The 21,594-nt window shown below is 49.5% G+C and overlaps 1 protein-coding gene across 1 annotated transcript in view; it reads right to left on the reverse strand.

Annotated features, from left to right (window-relative positions):
* Positions 1–19,333, reverse strand: part of LOC144176060 (uncharacterized) — a 78,829-nt gene extending 59,496 nt beyond the window's left edge. The window contains exons 1-4 of the mRNA XM_077705183.1: positions 16,822–19,333; positions 8,980–9,047; positions 7,867–8,362; positions 3,286–3,661 (exon numbers count right to left, since the gene is read on the reverse strand). Coding sequence (XP_077561309.1) covers positions 3,286–3,661; positions 7,867–8,039 — 549 coding nt within the window. The 5' untranslated portion in view covers positions 8,040–8,362; positions 8,980–9,047; positions 16,822–19,333. The remainder of the gene's footprint in view (positions 1–3,285; positions 3,662–7,866; positions 8,363–8,979; positions 9,048–16,821) is intronic.
* Between the last annotated feature and the right edge of the window lie 2,261 nt (positions 19,334–21,594).

A 21,594-nucleotide genomic window follows, 5' to 3' on the forward strand; every position in this document is an offset into this window, starting at 1 on the left:
GGGGCGAGGACTGTGTTGCACTGACTTCTCTGGCTAACTGATGGGGAATTGGAAATTTTTCGTCGAAACGGAAATTTTGTTGAAGCGGAGTTCGTTGTAGTGGGGTTCGACTGTATTATTGATGGGTATTGGTGCTGAAAGCAAGTATAAGAATTAAGGCTGCAGTAATTTTTATCCTTTACCAAAATGAATGAATTTCCAGGAAGACAGAAAGGAATGTGCACCAGCAGCTGTAAATTGTCACACCTAGGCATGGACACCAGTATGTCCACTCGTGTGGGGAGTGGGGGAGGGCATGACAGGCAGGTAGAGAGGAGAGACAAAGGCACGAGGGGGTATTGATTATGTTTTACGCGCCGACGCTACACAGGCGATGAGGTGCGCCATAGTGGAGGTGACAGTAACAAGAAAAAGGGAATGGTCAGAGTTCTCATATACCATCAATAGCATCCCACTTTCTAGAGCAAGTCATCATAAGTACCTTGGCCTCACCTTTACTAGCGATCTCAGATGGGATGCCCACGTTTCTAACGTTACAGCAACCGCGCTGAAACGACTATTTTTTCTGAGACGATGCCTTCGGCTAGCACCTTCTGAAATTAAACTGTTAGCCTACAACACGTACGTAAGATCTGTTCTTGAATACGCGAACGTTGTTTGGTTCCCGTACACAAAAAAACATATTTCGAAACTAGAAGGCGTGCAAAGAAAAGCTGTCCGATTCATTTATAACAAGTTTAGGCAAACGGACTCACCTACCGAAATGCTTGAAGAAGCGAACATGCTAACGCTGCAAAAACGAGCAAGGCTAGCACGCCTACGATTCATGTACCAGCTACGCCATAAGCAAACCAACATCGATGCCTCCAGATACATTACAGTTAAACAATCACGACCCACGCGTAAGCAGCACCCCGAAATACTGCAAGAATACGCATTCCGCACGGAATGTTTCAAACACTCATTCTTCCCAGCCACCATAAGGGAATGGAACCGCTTAGCAGCCATAATTACCAGCAGTAATTCTTTAAATATTTTTTCACCTCTTGTTGAAGCACATTTGCGTTCGGAACCCTAACGTTGCGCTGTTGTAGTCATCTTTGCAAAATCGATTGTTTTTAGGCTTTGTTATTTTGACTCTTTCGCACTGTAATCATTTGGATGTAGTACAATTATTGTTAAAACGTTGTTGTTAGAACTTGGTTAGAACTTGTTTGAATTTGGTTGTTAAAAATCGTGAGAACTTGGTCACATCAATGTAACGCGTATCCTAAACGATGTATAACTTACGGATGTTTTTATTGTGTGCTTTTATTGTGTGTCTTCCGATGTCCTTCCTGCGAAAATCCCGACTAGGGATTGGCAGTATTTCTAAATAAATAAATAAATAGATGTATAGGGTTGTGTCTTGCCCCAATATTCAGTGACCTCCTACTTGCACGCTCCGACAGAAAACTTCGTCAGTTGCTTCCGTTGCTCTGCACTAACGTCACTAAGATTTTCCGCTTCCTTGACGACTTCCTAGTGCTGTATCAGCTCAATTCAGAGGGCACTACACATCAAGTTGAAGAAGTGTTTTGAACTCTTTCATTCCACCCTCAATGTCTTTTCGCAAACAATGGAAGCACCGGTCGGGGGAGGATACAGCACTAGGAAGTCGTCAACGAAGCGGAGAATCTTAGTGACGTTAGTGCGGAGCAACAGAAGCAACTGACGAAGTTTTCTGTCGAAATGCGCGAGTAGGAAGTCACTGAATATTGGGGCAAGACACAACCCTATACATACGCCGTCCTTAGGAACACAGGAACAACCACACGCCCCTTGAATTGGCTCAGCTGGTTGGGTCGCTGGCACCGTTGCAGAGTCACAACAGCCAGTTGGGTTGAATCTTTCATGCGGAGGCCCGAACCTTACGTCCACAATGTTGGGCACAAGATCAACAAAGCTAGTGAAAAGGCGGGGGTTCGTGTTGTTTTTCTGGCACCTAACAAGCTACACAAGTTGTGTAAGCGTGTAAACTCCGAAGAAAATAGACGTGCGGGGTGCCGGAACAGACACGAGAAGCGCTTTGGTAACTGTCAAGCATGCGTCGTCTACGAAACCCCCTTGTCCTGTGGGTGATCGTACATTGGCCAAATGGGCTGATGCATTAATGATCGACTGAGGGTACACGCCGACAGCCTCCGCAGTTTTACCGGCAGCAACCCAGCCACCCACTGTAAAGACTGCAAAGGCCTCGAAGCATGCCTCGAAGCATGCGAAGTGACAAAGCGTTACAGGGGTGCGGGCAGGAGGGAGATTGTTGAAGACTATGCGATTCTGAAAAAAAAAAAAAAAAAAAAAAGGCAATAATTGCGTCAGTTCACCGTCGGTGTCCCTACTAAGCACCAAGATTGCGTTTCGTGACTGGACTCTTGGAGGTGATTTTTAGTGCCCTTGGACTACCCCGGCCCTCGCCTTGTTTGTTTATGTGCGAAGCGATTGCACATGCCTAGTGTAGGGTTCCTTGCCCCCCGTGTTGCGCTCAGTCTTTTGGCTGTAGTTTTGGTTGTTTATCTTAGTCCTGTGCCCTAGGTTATCGCACATGCGTAGATCGCAGTTTCCTTCATGATGTGTTTTTCACTCAAATAAAAAATCACTTGCTAGTCTGCACTCTATGTGTCTATTCATCTTCTCTTGTGTCCTCGTTTTATGCGCAGTTTTCTTTTTTGTACCTTTATTAACTTTGATTAGGCTTCTCCCGCCTTCAATTGGCCTTTGAATTTTTCTACTAGCGTACCAGTCAGCGGAGCGTCGCATGTGTGGAGCGAGTTAAAGCTGAATACAGTCTACAAACTAACAAACTAAAGGCAGATATTTCCAGGCACAAATGGGTCAACTAAAGGCAGACATTTCCAGGCACAAATGGGTCATGGCTTAGTTTCAACTGAGCAAACAAATTAAGACAACCCGCTGGCGGCCAGAAGACTATACGCTGGACCGACTGACTGTGTCGGAGGGCCGGCGAGCCGCCCAGTAGTGCAGCAAAACCATCTTGTTTTGATGTCACACAAAATCAGCAAGAAGGATGCAGAGGAAGGCAGCATTTTTGAATTGATTTTTTCGACCGAATAAATTCACGTAAATGCCGCGAGTGGTGGAAATATGGCCTAGAGACTGCAGACTACAATTCGCACTAGTATTCCTGCAATGTTTACAAATCACTTCAGTGTCCCTTAAAAAGGGGTATTAAAAACACACACACACACACACACATGCACAAGAGAAGATAACAAACAAACAAACCCTCAGTTCCTCAATGTTCCAAATCACCGGGCTGGGAGGCGAAGCATGGGGATGACTCCTGAGGTGTCCAGGTAGGAGCCCAGGGTCTTGTGGACTCTGTCCCGCTCCCTGGCACAGCCCGGCAGCAACAGCAGCTGGTCCAGCAGCCGAAGATTCCGGCGTGCGGCCAGCAGCTCGCCTCCCTGTTGTTAAATCTGGCCACTCTCCATGGCCAGCAGGCGGGGCTGTCAGCCACCTCCAGGTGGTGTTTTTCTGCTCGGGCACCCACATGGGGCACAGGACAGCCGAGGGCTGCTGCCGGGACGGCCATGCAGCCCACACAGCTACGGCGGCTTCTCCACAGCCTCGGGTCCGGGCGCTGGGTGCTCGCGTGCCGCTGGATAAGCAAGTAGGCATCATCCTCTGCCGCCTTGGCTGCCTTGGTCGAGAGGGCAGCTCTCTTCCCTCTTGCAGTAATGTGATTGGGTAGAGTAATTTTGGAGCAGCCAGAACAAGCATTAACCCTTTGAGGGTTTTTGCCGTACGTGTACTGCGGCGGTTTTCCGTCCCGCAAGGTCTTTGCCGTACGGGTACGATTTCGAGCATCCGTTTGAAATTTCGCGCCATATTAACGATGCATGCTCCCTGGGAGGTGCTGCCACCTCCTGGGAGTTACAAGAAGTGTTTGAAATTTGATTGTGCTACCTTCTCGCGGTGAAAAACAGAACTCTCCGGCTTCGGCGCGTTACGGCGTCTGTACGTGTCCACGCGTTTCGTGGTTTCAGTTTCGCCACGTGATCGCATCGGAGGCGCGCGAAACTTGATCGGCGCTTGCTATCAGGGGCGGCGGAAGTTGATTTCGATCTATATTGGCGCTGCTCTTATCTGGTTTATTACCCACGCTCACTAGGTATTCTTGCCCTCCTTGCTTGGAACTGAAGTAACCTAATCGGAGACTCCGTTGCGGGGGCGGCGGAAGTTGATTTCTATCTATATTGGCGCTGCTATTAGCTTGTTTATCACCGGCGCGCATGAGTTATTCTCGCTCTCCTCGTTTACTGGGTTGCCTTCCAGTTCTTCAGATGCACCGCAAAGCGACGATATGGCCCAACGAACTGCCCGCTCTGATGACACCGACCGCGATGACTCTTCTGATTCTGAGTTTGCTCCTTTCACCGAGTCTGAATCGGAAGACAGTCTTTCTTCGGAAGAAGACAGCTAATTTTCGGACATGCGCTTTATGCGTGCAGACTGCGATAAGGCACTGTGCGTAGACCCGTGTTTCAAGGAATACCACACTCTGAAATACTATTGAACATTTTTCAGTTCTAAGTGATGCTGACCCCAAAATACTGTTCCTGATAATTTTTTACCATTTAATCCTGACTTTAGACATTTTGTACATTCCAAATCCGCAATAAACTAATTTGACCACCAGGGAAAGTTTTTTTCAAAAAAAGTCGACACTCAAAGGGAGAAATACTGCTGGAAGGGGAGAAAAACAACTAAGAGCATCATCCTGGGCACACAGAAATGTTTAAACAAATAAAATGCCTATGTGCAGAAGAGTTTCTGCCGCACGGATGTCTGTTAACAGCGATTATGAAATGCCCCAGGACAAGCACCAAAAGAGTTTGTGCGATGTGTGCATTCACCACACGAGCCAACAGATCATGAAGGAACTTGACTTTCATTTAAAAAACGACTATCGGGGCAGCATTCAATTCGGTAGGCTACAGAACTTTTCATAAAACCAGAATGAACGAAACACAGTCACTTAACTCTTTCGTTACCACGCCTATTCGAATCGATCACCGGTGATCGATGATTTATATGGCCTATTTCGACATGTTGTAGTCGTTTCTCGTACACCTAATGCAGCCAGTGATTAGTCTAGGCATTGCCCTTTTAGAATCAGTTTAAATTTTCCCGCTCCGGCGACATTGAGATTTTTGGCGGCGTTTTTTGCGAGCTGAGGTGCGCGTGTTTTTGACGAAGGGGGCGTGGCTGCTGCACTTGAGAAAAAAGGATGCAGGTCGTGGTTAGGCTGCATTACCGTAATATTTTTTTTGTCAAAAGGCTCCTGGCAAGTCAAATACCAAATAATGGGGTCAGCTTTGTAATCCGACAGCGTTGAGAGGTGATAATTACTTGAAAATGGCCCCAGCTATTCACTAATGATCTTTGGTTCGGACAAAGGGCAGCTTTATTCTCCCAAAGCTTATTTCTGATGGTCCCCCGCATGTCTAGCAAGTGTGCCTGACATTTTCAACCAGTTTCCAGCAGTTTCGGTTTCGTTTTCGCATTGCGAAATTCATATTTGGCGCTACTACGCAGTTACCCAACTACAAACTCATTTTCCATGGCGCCTCCGTTGCCCGCTACTGCTGCTCAAAACAAGCATGCCGCTCGCGCTTCCACTTTATCTACGCCTTGCTTCTACGATAAGAGCTTCCGCTGAAAGTCAAACGATAACATCAAGTCGTCGGGTATCAGTTCAGACGAGGAGAACGCTTCCAATTGGCCTTGAACACCGCCAGCTGTTCACCGGCCAGTTTCGGTTTCATACGAGGGTATTTCCGGAAGTCTAGTGTCGCTTCTTAGTAGTACTGTTTATTCTGACAAAGTCTCCAACAGCCTTGTATTTGTTTCTTTTTGAAATTGTTAGGTGGCGCTGCAATGTAGTAGGCTCGTAGTGCTGAACTCGCTTCACAGCCCGACGGCGGCTTGGTGAAAGCTTGCTAGGCATGATTCTAGCGCATCGTACCTTATTCCTGCAAGCAGGGCTACCATAGTGAGTCAGAACATGATAATAAAACGCAAATGAAAGTTCTGACTGATGAGCGATCATCAGAACGTCAACAAGCATCCACCAAAGAGTTTGGTTCTCAACTCCAAGCGGGTTTTTTCACATCGCTTGCTTGCCTTCAATATTGTGCCGGTCATAATCATTGACAAGGTGTTTTTACATCACGTGGAGGCTAATTTGGGCCTTCAATAATGTCAAACCACCAGATTTCTTCTAGAGAACTATCCAAAATAGCAAAACTTGAAATAGAGGTTGGGCTTCACCAGAAGGCATGGACACCATGTCGGCTAACATTTTCTTTTATATCTGACAAATTGTACTGCGCAACTCAATTTTTTTTCTAGGACTGGTTTTTGAAATGTCTACCTACAAAATGTATATTCTAAATTTTTTCTACTACACGTGGTTTATTATACACAACTTACTTTTTTCTTTTTTCTTCGACGCGCGGACAAAAATTTCGAATTCGATAATTTTTTTCGGAATCATTATTTAGGAAAACATTAATAAAACTGGTGTCGTTGGAAAGCGCGTGGAATAATCTGCATTGTGTGTGACTGCAATGTGTGCCTAACCAATATGTATAGCACAAAAAAATGTTTTGTTAGACCCTTCAAAATTGGTCAATTTCCCGCGGTAACGAAAGAGTTAATGTGGACAGTTTGATGTACATGAAAACAACATCCTGAAGCTAAAACAACTACATGGCAATAAAACACAATATGACTAGATCCCCTGAAAACACCTTTGAACTTGTTTAAGTAAGCACATAATGTAACGAAACAAAACAGACACTTGTGCTAAACCCACGTTTCTCTGGTTAAATATGCATGAAAGTAGAACTATCGTGACAGGTCCAAAGTTGTTTTTTGTGCCATTTTGTCCAGTGCTGCCACCATTCTAGCTTTACCCTCAGCTAGAAAAGACTGCCCACTTTCGACATACCTGAAGCTCTTAGACTTTATGCCGAGGCTAATTAGATGCTCCGCATTCGCCACCATGATATTTTTGTGGTTTCCACTTCTTGCTGGAGCCTGTCTCGGCCATTGTAACTAGGACCAGCCTTGGCTGGGTCTTTCAAGACACTGCTGCTTAGCTGCCTGAGCTTTTCAGCCGCAATGCGCTCTTATCAGTCTTTGCTAGATGTTTGTACTGCTCTCAAAACGTCTGGTGCCACATTTAAGCGACTTGCATCTCCTTCAAAGCGCTTGGAAAACGAAACAATGTGCCTGATGCCATTAACAGTTTGTATCGCACACCAAGCCCTTTCACTAAGGTGCCGGAAGTTCTTATTGAAGCCCATTTCCCCAACCGCTTTTCTATGTGGAATGCACAGCAATGCCTTCACTAACCTAGCCAATTTGGTTTTGTTATCAGCCTCCTTCTGCTCAAAACTCTGCTTCCAATACTTGTTAATTCGTGTAGACGGATCTGATCAACATGTTCAAGCTGGACGAGCGTGTATTCATCCATCAAAGTCAATTCATCGCAGGGTTAGATCACTTGCAGCACCCTAAAATGAGCTCTAGAGGACTTTTCTTTCCTCAGCTGTGGGCTTAAGAAGCGCAGGCTCTGCAAAATGACGTCGTTGAACGGCAGTCGCGCAGAAGGCACTCAGCTCATTTTATGTAAAAACTTCCACTTCATTTTATGTAAAAGATTCCTTCAACGCCCGTGGCATAAAGGACTCCTCCCACCAGAGCGCAACACATCGCGGAAGCCCGGCGAAACGAAGCTTCGGCACAAGATTGGCGCAGATTGCTTGAAATGAAGAAGGATGTAGCAGGATTTACCTTTCGGCACGGTTAGGCGCAGATATCACATCACTGGTTCGTTGCCCTTGAGCTCTCTGTGTCTGGGCTCCCACTGCGGCCGCAGCCAGGCGCCCCGATATAGCACTCGCCGCACCAGGAGTGAGCACAAAGTCGCCCTCCGGATGCGCAGCAGGGCCACCCGGGAGTAGCATAGCAGGGCAAAGCACTGGGGTCAGGCCAAGGCTGACACCCAGCAGCTCGGCTGTGCCTGAGGACACAGCGCACTACAGCAGCGCCTGCCGGGTGACCTCCCCTAGCACAGCGCCTGCTGAGGCCGAGCCCTGTTCCTGCCACATAGAGCCGCCCGAATAGGCCAGGGTGTGGCCCTTCAGGTCGTCTCGGACGATGGCCCAGGCCAGCTGAGCTGCCCACAGTGGGGCGTCCGTTGTTTGCTGCGCTTGCCCAGGATTTCCAGCTGCACCTCGGCCACCAGAGCAGGGGACCAACCAGGGCCCTCCCATCCAGAGGCCACCACCTGGGCCATTTTATGATTACTGGACCAATAGGTACAAATAGCAGTTCAGAAGGGGAAAACACGCATTTACCTTAGGAAATATGATATAACGGTGTGGTAAACATTGCTAAGCCACAAGTGACAAAGCTCTGAGGTTTGCAAGCCTGTCGAATTGCCCTGCAGCTGGCTAAACAGCAACCACTTGATCTCCCAGGTACGACGCTGAAATTGAAGCCTTTGTCATCTCCTGCCCTAACATCATTTTGACGCCACTTTAAGCCACTCTCGAGTACATATAATAACCTAGGACAACCCAATGAACGTAGTTATAAATATTCCTAGGTGAAACCTGAAGACAAGAAAACTAGACACAAGGGCAGTTCTATGCAAAGCGGTAACACGAAGGGCAGCGAGCACAAATTGCACAGCTTCTCTCTCATTTAGTGCACACAAATCGCATACCACATCCTGCCAAAACCTGATGCACCCAGCATAACCGGTTAATTGCACTGTAAACACATCATGGGTCTGCAAGGAAAATTCCAATTGCAAGATCAGCTATACACAAAAAGTGGTTACCTTCTGTAAATGAGAAACGTCCTAATTGACCCTGTGCAAGCGCGGCTTGGCCTACTCACATATGGACAGGTTTATCAGCGACACCTCCTTGGAAGCTTTGTTGACATCCAGGGCTTGAAAAGGCGCCCTGAACGCACCAACCAGATGCCGGAAAAAATGAGAGATAATAAAGTGTACACAACTAAAGCACTGAGCACTAAAGCAGTTTGAAACTTAAGGTAAGCAAAACTTATTATCTTGAGGTAAACAAGGATGCAGAGGGGTTTTACTACTCTAACATGAAAATATCCTACTGCACAAGGACAAAAACAGAAGTCAAAAGCTCATTTACTGGCAGTTAAATTTCACCTCTCCATCTTCTTGGCGAACTGATGGAGGCGAAATAGTGATGTTCTTTTGATGCGCGAGCCGAGAGGACCATCTCGACTCGCTCCGATGACCGACGACCGATGCTTGGAGCGGGTGAGGGATGAGGACTGCCTTCCTTGCTGGATATTAGGTTTATTTACATTATTTACAAAACTCCAACTTTACATCAGGTCAGAGTGACGGTTACATTGTCACTCTGACAGCAGCAGCCTGTTCGGCCGAGATCTATACTAAACTAGATCCCCTCTCGACCGACCCTCGACAAAACCCAACACTCCGGTTTTGATAGCAAAAACCCCGCCTCCAAAAAGGGGGCGTTCAAGAAAGAGAGAAAAACCTTTCAAAACAATTATTACAAACCATTGATTGGCCACAGTAACCAGCCAATCACACACGTCCTCACCTACGGTCACGTGACCTAACCCTCTCTCTTATGCACTCAAAGTGCGTTTCCTACGCACGCTGTTACACCCGGCCAGAAAATACAGGACATCTGCGGCCTTAAGTGAACCATCCATTACGTTAAGCGGGCGGCATCTGCACAAACAACAGCCAAGCCGAGGGCCCGGAGCGGTCCTCGCGTGGCGCCTCCCGCGACGCCCCCATTGTCCCGCGACGCGCGGGCAATGAGGGTTGCTAATTCCCTCCCAGACGAAGGGGCGCCGCCGCCCACCTGGACAGACCACGGGGAGAGACGCTGCCAGCCGAGGCGACCATCGTCGAGGCGAACGACCCGTCGACGAAGAGCGCCCGCCGCCGGAGTCGAAGATTTTTCAAACTTACACCGCGCGCGCTTTCAACACTAAGAGATACGATCATCTGGCCGCCCGTCAGCTTGTTATGCCGAATGACCCTGCCACCCTCGACGCGACAGAGGCACTCAGGCTAATCGCCCCCATCCTTTGACACACAAAAGGACGGGCATAACACACGCTCTCCGCGTCTCCGAACTTGGCGTCCGTGCGGCTACATGAAAGGGACACGGGAAAGTGGCCACCAGCGGAGGCGACGCCAATACATGGGCCACCGGCGGCCTTCATTAATTACATGCGGAGCCCGAACTTAACACCTCCGCACTAAGAATGTTGTCCGTACACTAGCTGTACGTACAACATTAACTCCCCTGCAGGTTATGTCTTACTGCAGAGCCAGAACTAAAAAAAAACACTCAAGCCGTTACGCAAATACAATACGACGCGGTACAATACAGTACAACAAAAAAAAATTAACCCGCTACACACCAACCCAAACAGCACAACGCGCCGACCAACTGCACCAAAAACGGATACAACACGGCATACTCAGTGCCTTCGCCTAGCGATGGCTTGCGCAACATCAAACAATAAACGAAGGCACTCAACCACAGGGCCCGTGAGAACAAACTTGTGGCACCCTCTACCATTAAAGGCAACCAACCCCACGAAGGGTATAAATGTTACAACTTGACAACTGGATGAATGACACCATCCATCCTTAACCGTTCAGCGTATGTAGGAACATGCTTGCACTCTAATGAAAAAAAAAAAAACAACACCCGAACAAAACCCAAACGCTCAAATTGAGGCTACTCCTGTACCAATAACAAAACGTTTAAAGAAAGTTCAGCGTTTCTTCACGCACTCGCGGACGCCGGTTCTTTCGGGATGCGACACAGATTGTTCGTCCCTGTTGCGGTTCACTTGCTGTCCACATGCGATGTACTGAAAGTTCACTTTTCAGTACTTCAGACACTAGTTCGCACACAAGCACCACAAGTGGGCCCTACCTGCACATTCCATGGCCCACCATGACCACATGCCAACGAGCGCAAATAAAGAAAGGCACTCGCCATTGTACCCAGAGGTAAACTCCCTACCGTGCTGTAACAGCGGCACTACTCCTCAGGAAGACAGCGTTAAGACCGCCAGGCTGCGCTTCTCGCAAATCACACGACTTACGACAGATGAACGCAACCTACACATGCACAATAAAAAAAACTAAAAACAAGGGGGAGAACTACAATACAGGTAAAACTAACAATAACGCTCGTCTGGGCGAACCATACACATAAAAAAACAGAAAAAAAACGCAAAACGCTAACAACTAAGTGTGCGGCAAACAACGCTGAACCGTCCCTGTCTCGCACTGCACACTATTCAGCGCTAACGCCCCTTTCCGCGGCGGCACACACCGACCGTCGCACGGAAGCTGATTCCGTGTTGTGCGCCACCAGCTGATCCTACACGAACCCTGGTTCGGCTCGCGGTGTCCTGTGCTCCCGGGAGAGAAGGAACACCCTACTCGGCGGTAGCGCGTACGACGATGTCGCACCTGCGCCGCCACACCTGCCCCCGCACTTCGCGTTCTTGGGCCCGTCGGAATCGCCCTACGCGCAAGACGCCGCGGGCCGCCTGCACCTTCATGCTTCGCGCACGGAAGCTCCACAATTATGCGCGCCGATCCGCTGCCCTTGCCCGACCCCTGCGCTTCCTCTGCCTCCTCCGAGATGAGAATGCTTTCTGCAGCTTCGCTCAACCTCTGCGTTAGCTCATCCACGCGGGGCTCTTCGCGGTCGGCCGCGGAATCTATGTCGGCGCATGGGGCGGTGCTACTCTCGACATTTTCCTGCGTGGCCACGGCAACACTGCCCGCCGCAACAGACGGAATTGCTGCAGCTAAGACATCTGTCTTACGAGATTCCACAATCTCCTCCGTAGCAGTGGGAACGCTACCGTGTTGCCCAACAACTGGGGTGGCTTCGGCCACCTCCACTACATTCCCACTCTCATTACCCCGTGGCGCTCGAAGCGCCCACGAGGGAACAAACACCGTGAAAACATTGGCGTCCTCTTCGAGGCCACCAATCTTGCGAAGCTTCGCTTTTTCATAAGCTATCTCCGCTCGCCCTTGGGCTAATTGAGCGCTAAGCTCTTCAGCTGCCCATGCAGACGGGCTACCCGCGCCCCGGCTACCCGCTAGCCTTGCTTTTTCTAAAGCGTGCTGGGCATTTTTGAGAGCTATCTCCGCTCTCAACTCCTCAATCTCGAGCACAATGGCACTAACCTTCCGGTCGGTGCCGCGACATCCCGTTAGCATAGTGGCCATGGTGAACCCGGAGAAAACAAATCAGGGCCCACCTGTGCCCGCTCCGGGTTCGGCCGGGTCGCAGTGTCGCTGGTGCAGCAGCTCGTGGACCCGATGCACCGCTCTCGCCGCTGGGATGGGGCCGTGCTCCCTGGGCCAGAGCCCACGAGGCCTCCCGCTGAGGTGTCGCCCCGTTGAACCGCGGCTTACGCCGCCCTGGGCCGAAGCCCCCGAGGCCTCCCGCTGAGGTGTCGCCCCGTTGAACCGCGGCTTACGCCGCCCTGGGCCGAAGCCCCCGAGGCCTCCCGCTGAGGTGTCGCCCCGTTGAACCGCGGCTTACGCCGCCCTGGGCCGAAGCCCCCGAGGCCTCCCGCTGAGGTGTCGCCCCGTTGAACCGCGGCTTACGCCGCCCTGGGCCGAAGCCCCCGAGGCCTCCCGCTGAGGTGTCGCCCCGTTGAACCGCGGCTTACGCCGCCTGGGCCGAAGCCCCCGAGGCCTCCCGCTGAGGTGTCGCCCCGTTGAACCGCGGCTTACGCCACCCTGGGCCGAAGCCCACGAGGCCTCCCGCTGAGGTGTCGCCCCGTTGCCGTTGAATCGCGGCTGCTGCCGCACTGAGCCGGAACTCACGAGGCCTCCCGCTGAGGTGTCGCCCCGTCGATGCTTGGAGTCTGGCTCGTCGTTGGTCGGAGCCGAACCTTGCGTTGAAGGAGTCTCTCCGCAATGCCCCACCAGCTCCAGCCGATGGTCGTGGTCATCCTGTCGACTGCGCCAGTTAAATTTCACCTCTCCATCTTCTTGGCGAACTGATGGAGGCGAAATAGTGATGTTCTTTTGATGCGCGAGCCGAGAGGACCATCTCGACTCGCTCCGATGACCGACGACCGATGCTTGGAGCGGGTGAGGGATGAGGACTGCCTTCCTTGCTGGATATTAGGTTTATTTACATTATTTACAAAACTCCAACTTTACATCAGGTCAGAGTGACGGTTACATTGTCACTCTGACAGCAGCAGCCTGTTCGGCCGAGATCTATACTAAACTAGATCCCCTCTCGACCGACCCTCGACAAAACCCAACACTCCGGTTTTGATAGCAAAAACCCCGCCTCCAAAAAGGGGGCGTTCAAGAAAGAGAGAAAAACCTTTCAAAACAATTATTACAAACCATTGATTGGCCACAGTAACCAGCCAATCACACACGTCCTCACCTACGGTCACGTGACCTAACCCTCTCTCTTATGCACTCAAAGTGCGTTTCCTACGCACGCTGTTACACCCGGCCAGAAAATACAGGACATCTGCGGCCTTAAGTGAACCATCCATTACGTTAAGCGGGCGGCATCTGCACAAACAACAGCCAAGCCGAGGGCCCGGAGCGGTCCTCGCGTGGCGCCTCCCGCGACGCCCCCATTGTCCCGCGACGCGCGGGCAATGAGGGTTGCTAATTCCCTCCCAGACGAAGGGGCGCCGCCGCCCACCTGGACAGACCACGGGGAGAGACGCTGCCAGCCGAGGCGACCATCGTCGAGGCGAACGACCCGTCGACGAAGAGCGCCCGCCGCCGGAGTCGAAGATTTTTCAAACTTACACCGCGCGCGCTTTCAACACTAAGAGATACGATCATCTGGCCGCCCGTCAGCTTGTTATGCCGAATGACCCTGCCACCCTCGACGCGACAGAGGCACTCAGGCTAATCGCCCCCATCCTTTGACACACAAAAGGACGGGCATAACACACGCTCTCCGCGTCTCCGAACTTGGCGTCCGTGCGGCTACATGAAAGGGACACGGGAAAGTGGCCACCAGCGGAGGCGACGCCAATACATGGGCCACCGGCGGCCTTCATTAATTACATGCGGAGCCCGAACTTAACACTGGCCTTTGCCTGTGAATGAGCTTATCTTATTCAAGAATCTCAAACCTGCTACAGTGAAAGGCTTGGAATATAAAACTCTAGGGCAGTGCCTTGAACATGCACACAATATTTTGGGAAGGTCTGGTACTAATCATACCTCAAATGTGTGTTAGCAGAAGAAAACTAAAGTATGTCAGAAACTAGCAATAACATTGCAAACTTTCTTCATAAACACACGTTTGCAGCTAGCTAATATGCCATTATCCTTTTGTAATACTGTTTTATGTGACAGGAGACAACTAAAATGGAACAAGCAGTAAGGCAAATGTGCAGTCTATTAGCTTCATTTTTAGCTCAGACAGAAATTCACTAAATATGCCCATCATGAATATCTCAAGACAACTGATCACATCAACAATAAATGCAGCATGGAGATATGGTAACGGTCAGTGGCAATGCAAATTATCTTAAACTGGCCCCTTTCCAGCTTTATTTTTGGTCCAGATTACAAAATCGCACGACATGCATTTCATACGGGTTTTTGGAAACATGGTGTATTAACCCCAACAATTTGTGTTCGGAACAGCGACAATTCCTCCATTTCCATTGTTTTCTTTGGAGTTATGTGAGTAGGATTATTGTATTGTTGAGTTTTAGTTTGCGGACGCACCATAATGCGCAACAACAGTCTAGTATTTGTAATGTCCATACGCTAAACTGTGGTCTTGTACGTAGGATTTTATCACATCAAAGGGACCTTACAAACGATTTCTAATTCAGTCTCTGTAGTCACATGCGTTATCTACTGGCTATTTTCGGAATCTGTGAGAAACATTGCGTACATGCGGACTTACTACAAACTTCTTGCTTTTTTTTGACAGACAATGAGATGAGCCTCGAAGACACTACTACTCTGTCTGGTCAACGTGTTCTGACTCAGACGCTTTCTTTTACTATTATTTCTTCTCGGCCAGTGCGTCATATATAATCTGAGAATGTGAGCGAAAAACAAGAAAAACGGGGTTACAGCATGAAAGGCGCCAACTATAAAAAAAAAAGTACAGTTTCTCCCCTTCCCCCCCCCACCATTTTGCCTTAAAAAAGGGGCACTGACACAAAAATTTTGCATCTTGTTTTTTTTGTTGCGATAAGTAGCTAGTGACCTACTTATAACCTGTAAAACCTCATTTGCTTCAGCGTGCGACGGTTGTTTAATTAGAGGCATTTTAAATGCGGCCAGTCGCAGTTTCGGTTTCAGCGAGTGCCGCGAAACGATGGATTTTGTGGATTTTGTGTGAACAAAGCTGACCACGTGACCGTCGGAGGGATATCACAGAGCAGAGTCGCCGTAGCACTGTCGAATCCGCATAGACGGCAGTTTCTGCGAATGCCCTCACGTACTGATCTCGTGAGGCGCTTAATTAAAAAGCGACCGTGGATGTGACTCAGGCGCTGCGAGTGCAAATGCTACCGCGGCTAAAGAACGACGCGCGACGCTCGAGACGGTGGGTGGCAAGACGCGCGCTGGGAGCAGCCGGCCGGTCTGCCTACAGGTTCGCCTACAGATGTGTTCGGCTCAGCACTGCGGCGGATATTCGAGTGCCGCTTTCGTAAGCGGTGCAGATGACAATTTTTAATGCAACCCGCCATCGCATCATTAACTCCTTTCTCATGTAAGCCACCATGGTCGGGACTTGGGGACAATTTCGTGCAGCGGTAACAAGCCATCACTCGAGCTACCTGCGCCGGCCTGGGCCACTTCGCGGCCGTGGCCGCCGCCTGCACAGCGACAGTGCGGCTAGCTCAGTGGGCTTTTCGTGCCTCCGCCGCGTTTTCGCATCCAATGGTAATGAACGGTAATAGAAACAGAGTGCCTGGAATCACTGTAGAACTTTGGTCGCGGCCAGCTGCCCGATGAGCTGACGAAATCACGGCGCCTCCGCCGCCAACGATCGGGTCGTTCGTTCTCGAGAGCAGACGCTCCGCCCTTCGGCCCTCCTATTGGAGCGGCGAGCCGGCGAAAAACGCCGGCAGTGCGGAAGCGGCAAGCACAAACTCGTGACGTGTTTGGGTGTTTATTTACACGATATCCTCGGGATGTCGATTGCGCGTGGTCCTCTGCTGGCTGCTCGGTTGCGTTTCGCACACTTTAAAATTGATTTTAAACATGTTCTAGGCTGTATTCGCCGCTGATATTTTGCAGATGATGTATATGTGTTCCCACCAACCTATCTCCGAAGTTATCTCGCCTTCAAAATTTTGTGTCAGTGCCCCTTTAATAGCGTCCATCGTTATGCTGCGACATCACCGAAATTTGTCTCGAAGTTTTGTGCATCACTAGCCCATAAAGGCTGAGCGCGAGCTCGGCTGATAGCCTGTGCATTCGTTGTACTGCTTGTACCGTTTCAACAGTTTTCTTTAACGAGAAAGGTAATGTCAAAAGTTTGCAAGCCCAAGCGTGTACTTCTTCACAAATTGTGGCGCTGGGCACCGGCGTGTGCTGCGCACAGAATTCGCCAAACTACGGTACTGTGCAGTGATAGCTCATTAACGACGACCGCAAGAAACACTACTTATCACGCTAGTAGCAGAGTCCGTCAATGGTTTTCTACTCACCTTTGTTCGTGCCGAGTCGTTTCCGGACGCTTGGGGAACCGTGGCAGTTTTCACGCATACAATGGCTTGAGCAAGGTAATTTGGAGATGCATTTAAAACACCGTTTACCTATTTACTCTCTCAAAAGCATTGTTTGCGCAAATAACCTTACAAACGCAAGAGGAACTTATTGGAACGCCAAACGCGACCAACGGTTAACGGTTGTTGTGTTTGAATTGAAGCGACAGAGGAATCCCTGGTGGTGCTGAATACTACTACCAGAAACGCATAAACTAAAGAATAAAATATTTTGGCATAATAAAAAGCAAAAAACGTGTTTTAAGCCAATTTTTTTAATGCAATAAATAACTTCTGTACTTGCAATTTTTAACGGCTTTTTATCTTTTTTTTGAGTGACCGCTCAGCGCGCGCTTTATGAAGTTTATTGCGGGTCGGTTCTACAATTTTACTTGTGCCGGTAAAAATGCTTCTTTAAGTCTTCGGTACTTTTCCCATGCGTTATCGGGCACTCTGACTATCTTCGGCACCATGTGGAGCAAGGAAGCAACGAGTTATTTCGCCTCCTTGTGCGCGTCTGCGCTTGCTTGCTGGGGGACGCTCCAGCAAGATTGTGTTTTGTGTGTGACCGCCTGTGTGTATCCGGCTCGGCGGAATATCATGCCGGGAATTTTGTGGGAGCGGCTCGTCTCAGTGACGATGTCGCGCCTATTCATCGACCTCATACGGAAAGAACTGGCACGTCGACAGCTGGACACTGCCGGTTTCAAAGAAGAGCTCATTCGGCGACTGGAAGCCGACATTCGGCAGCAGCATGAAGCTAGCCCCCCGGTTGAAGCGAAGGCTTCTGCCTCGTCCGCCGCGGTGCCTTTGACGCTAGACCCAGCCACGGTACTTAGTCTTGCCAGACACAGTGCCAAAGACTGCCTGCAACATGATCCGTTGCCTTTGCCAGAGCAGCCGCCATGGGCAAGTGTTAGTAGCCCAAACATTGCCCTCAAGAAGTGCCCCTGTCGCATGACACCGCCGCATCCGACGCGGTGTTCGCGCGCCATCCCATCGTCCCGCTTCGCAGCCAGCCCACTCCCAGCCAGCACGCAGTTATTAAAGGGACATTGGCCGAACATAAAGTTGTTTTTGCTTGCCACAGCGATAATCTTGATCATATCACTGATATGAAGCTCCGTGTTACCTGCTAGCGCGTTGCCCTACAGTCGGAGCTCATACCGGTACGATGCAGAAGGCAAGCAGTTCCTGAAAACTCAGGGGCCCTAGTGAACCATGGCTTTCAAAGGGGAATGTAATGAGCTACAATCAAAGCCATCATCCGTGCCTTGCTCATCGCAGCCAAGCAACCGCTAACTCTACAGCTTCTGTGCGAATTCAAAACAAGTAAAGGCCAGGAGCTTCCATTCAAACAGTACGGCTTCTGTGGCCCCCTCCGCTTCCTTCTGAGCCTCCCGGATGCCGTATGCTTGACACGGGTGGGTGGCGAAACCAAGTTCTGTCAGGCCAATTCTCACAAAGGAAGTCAAGCACATACAGAATTCCTTCAACAGCCAGAAAGAGTTCATACCGTCGGTGAACCACCTGCCAACTACTTTCAGCCCAGCCAACAGCATGCCAAAAACTTTGTCCATGGACAGAAAAAGTGAAAAACGCTCGTGAGCCAGCCACCTGCAGGTTCCAAGCCCGTCAACAGCGCCAACCAGCCGCGGCCTGTGCAGCAGCCAACGCCCAACTCGAGCCATCTGTGGTACCATAAGAGACCAAGGACAATTTGTGCCGCACCTGGCTGACCACTTCGTGAGTGGCATCGATGTACTTCAGCTGGACAAAGCCCATGCCTGAAAGTTTTGCAGCAGCACCGACCATTCAGCATTTGGCTACAAGACGAGCAAGGACTTCCTGCGTAGCAATTGTGGCATACTGTGTGCCACATGCAGCTCCATGAGACTGTTTGAGAGGGTGTCGGCAACCTCCTGTCCAAGGACAACTGACACGCCTTTCACGAACCTCGAAGCCAAGGCTAAGGCCCTTACCACGCTTCAGTGTGCATGAAACTGCCAGTACAAGGAAGCAGGACAGTGTAGACTCACCTCTGCAGTCAGTGCAGCCACAGCTTAAACGGTACAATGCGCTTGTTGGCTGTCTAGCCACCTAGATGACTTGGTGCATGAGTGAAGCGTGAGGCAGTGTTTCCCCCGCGTGTATGAGTGTTGTGCCTGTTGTGGACAATGTGCGGATATTACTGTCCACGAGACGTGGTCAGCCAAACTGGGGCGGGGTGCGAGCAGCCAGCCACATGTGCTGTAGTCATTGGGTGATCACTAGTGTCACCTTCAGTGCCATTACGCCACGCAGCTCCAGGCCCATGTGAGGTCTGGGACACGCTTGCTTGTTTGTGCTTCATTTGTGCCTGCCTCCGGTGTTGTCAATCATGTTGTAATGTTCAAATGAATGCTTTCCTTTAAATAACTCCCATTTGCCTCGCCATGCCACCTGAATGCCCGCCTCCACGCCCAGCCCTCACAGTACTGCATACGGTGCAATTCATGAATTGCGAGGAGGACCAGAGATAGCGCAAATAAAAGTAATGTCCTTTTAGCAGCACAATTTACAACAATCAAGGCCTAAACCTAAAAAATAGCTGCAGTGATTTCATTGAATCGGCAGATTTGAAGATCCACGGCGGGTAAAATGGATCACAAAGAAAGCATCTGGCTTGGATGTTTTTAGAAAAGCATAGTAGAGATAGAAACTGGAGGTGATTTCTTGCTGAATGGATGTCGGGATTTTTTACTATAGAAGTGTAGAGCATGTGTGTGCTTAAATTTGTTTTGAGATGTGTTCAGACGTATTTAAGCGCAAATGTCAAGGAAAGCATTTCTAGTAAATTTATTAGTGGTTTTGAAAGTGTCAAGACGCGTAAAAAACAAATAGGCTCGGGTAACACTTCTTTACAATGTCTCCGGATAAACCTCTCTGAAGCGACGTTTTTAAAACCTCTTCGTGTAGCATATGCTTGTGTTGTTCTCGGCAAGACATCTTTTACACGTTCACAAATAAACTTCTCAAAACTGCTAGCAGTAAACGTTTGCAAGATGTCTTTACGTAGAGGTAGACGATTGTAGCTGTTTCAGGCTGTTTCAAGACAACTTGTGTTTCATTGGAACTGACAGAACAGAGAACTGGGTTGGATACATTAGGCGCAATTTCGTCAAGTGGGGACACGTATTCGTTTGAAGCAGCCTAAGTACCATATTTACTCGCGTAATGATCGCACTTTTTTTTCCCCAAAAATATGATGCAAATTTAGGGGCGCGTTCATTACGCGAGGTAAATTTTTTGTGAAAAAAGTTTCAGTGTAAAAAACAAGTAAGTTGCAGGTCAGAATTTTTACGATAGATCTCATGAACACAATAACCACAACAAATAGAAACATAAAACTCCACGGACCGCCGCCAGCCGCATTGAAAAGTAACACATAATGTAGTGTTTTCATGAATTACGGAACGCATCGGAATGAGTTTCCTGCGAGGTGAGAACAGCTCGGTTGACCAATAAGTGGCTGCTGCTGTCGCAGTGCGGGACATCAAAACAGACACGGCTGCCGACACAGCAAGCTAAGCGCATTTTTTTCTTTCTCTTGTGAACACATTATGTGCATTTAGTGAGTTTCTTCCGCACCAATAATGAACTCATGCTTGCCGATATCGCTAAAATCGGAAAGTTTGCGGCAATAAGGTAGCCATGTCCAGCTTTGGAAGAAGAGGAAACGCGACCATCGTCAGCACATACGACATATGTCTGCGGCAAGTTCAGGGGGCGATCATTGCAAGGGAAATAAAAAAAAGTCGTATTTTGACGACGAAATTCAAGGGTGCGATCATTACGCGAGTGCAATCATTATGCGAGTAAATACGGTAATCTCTCTCGCTCAGGATTCGTGCGCCGGGAGTGAAACCCTGCGCTCGAGCATGTAATGCTGTCTGATCTCGTGGTAGGTGAGAGCATTTTTTCCTACATTGCCGCGGTTTCTCTTTAATGAGAAGAAAATCCCTCGTGGAGCCTTGGACTTGCCCTTTCAATGCCGGTCTTTCTGTCGTTTGGTGCCATTTCGCTTGGGCTTCCTCACGGGAATTCGGTTACAGCCGTCCACACCTACGTCTCGGAGACTAGGCGCCTACTCTGTCAGCCGCTCTTCTTGTACAGACGAAAGAAGAGCCTTTTCTTGCAAATTCCTGCATAGTGCGCACTTTTCTTCTACAAATTCCTGTATTTGTTGCGCTATTATTCTGATCAACGTTTTTTTTTCCCCCTTTAAAACTTCGTTTCCTAAATCGGGCATATTAGCCCCAATAAAGCTCTCGATCCTGGCCAATCCCCCAAGTGGGTATGCGCCACGAAAAGGATCGAACAACAACAACAACAGAGTCCCTGCGGCCTCGATCTCTGTCTGTCTGTGGGCAGTGGGCTCTATCCCTCGTGGGGCCCCGTGGGTTAGCTCTCGGGCAGTATTATGGCCGGTGGAGAATAGAATGGGCTGGAATCCAGAGTATTTTGACCCGTTGGTGAAGCGTACGTGGTAGGCGAATGTTTAAGGCAGATTTGGATACTCTTCCATGGAGGTAATTTCGGCACGCCTGTTGCGAATATGTTATCAGTCAACCGCAGATACAGATCTGCGGTCGTCTGAGATGGCCAGTGATCGTGCAGCGTGGCGTGATGCTGGGAATCCCCTGCCTGCCAAATCAGCACAGACCGTGTGGTCCC

Source organism: Haemaphysalis longicornis, unplaced genomic scaffold, assembly GCF_048455015.1.
Source record: "Haemaphysalis longicornis isolate Haplotype H1 unplaced genomic scaffold, Haemaphysalis longicornis Haplotype H1 scaffold_3, whole genome shotgun sequence".
NCBI classification, from domain to species: Eukaryota; Metazoa; Arthropoda; class Arachnida; order Ixodida; family Ixodidae; genus Haemaphysalis; species Haemaphysalis longicornis.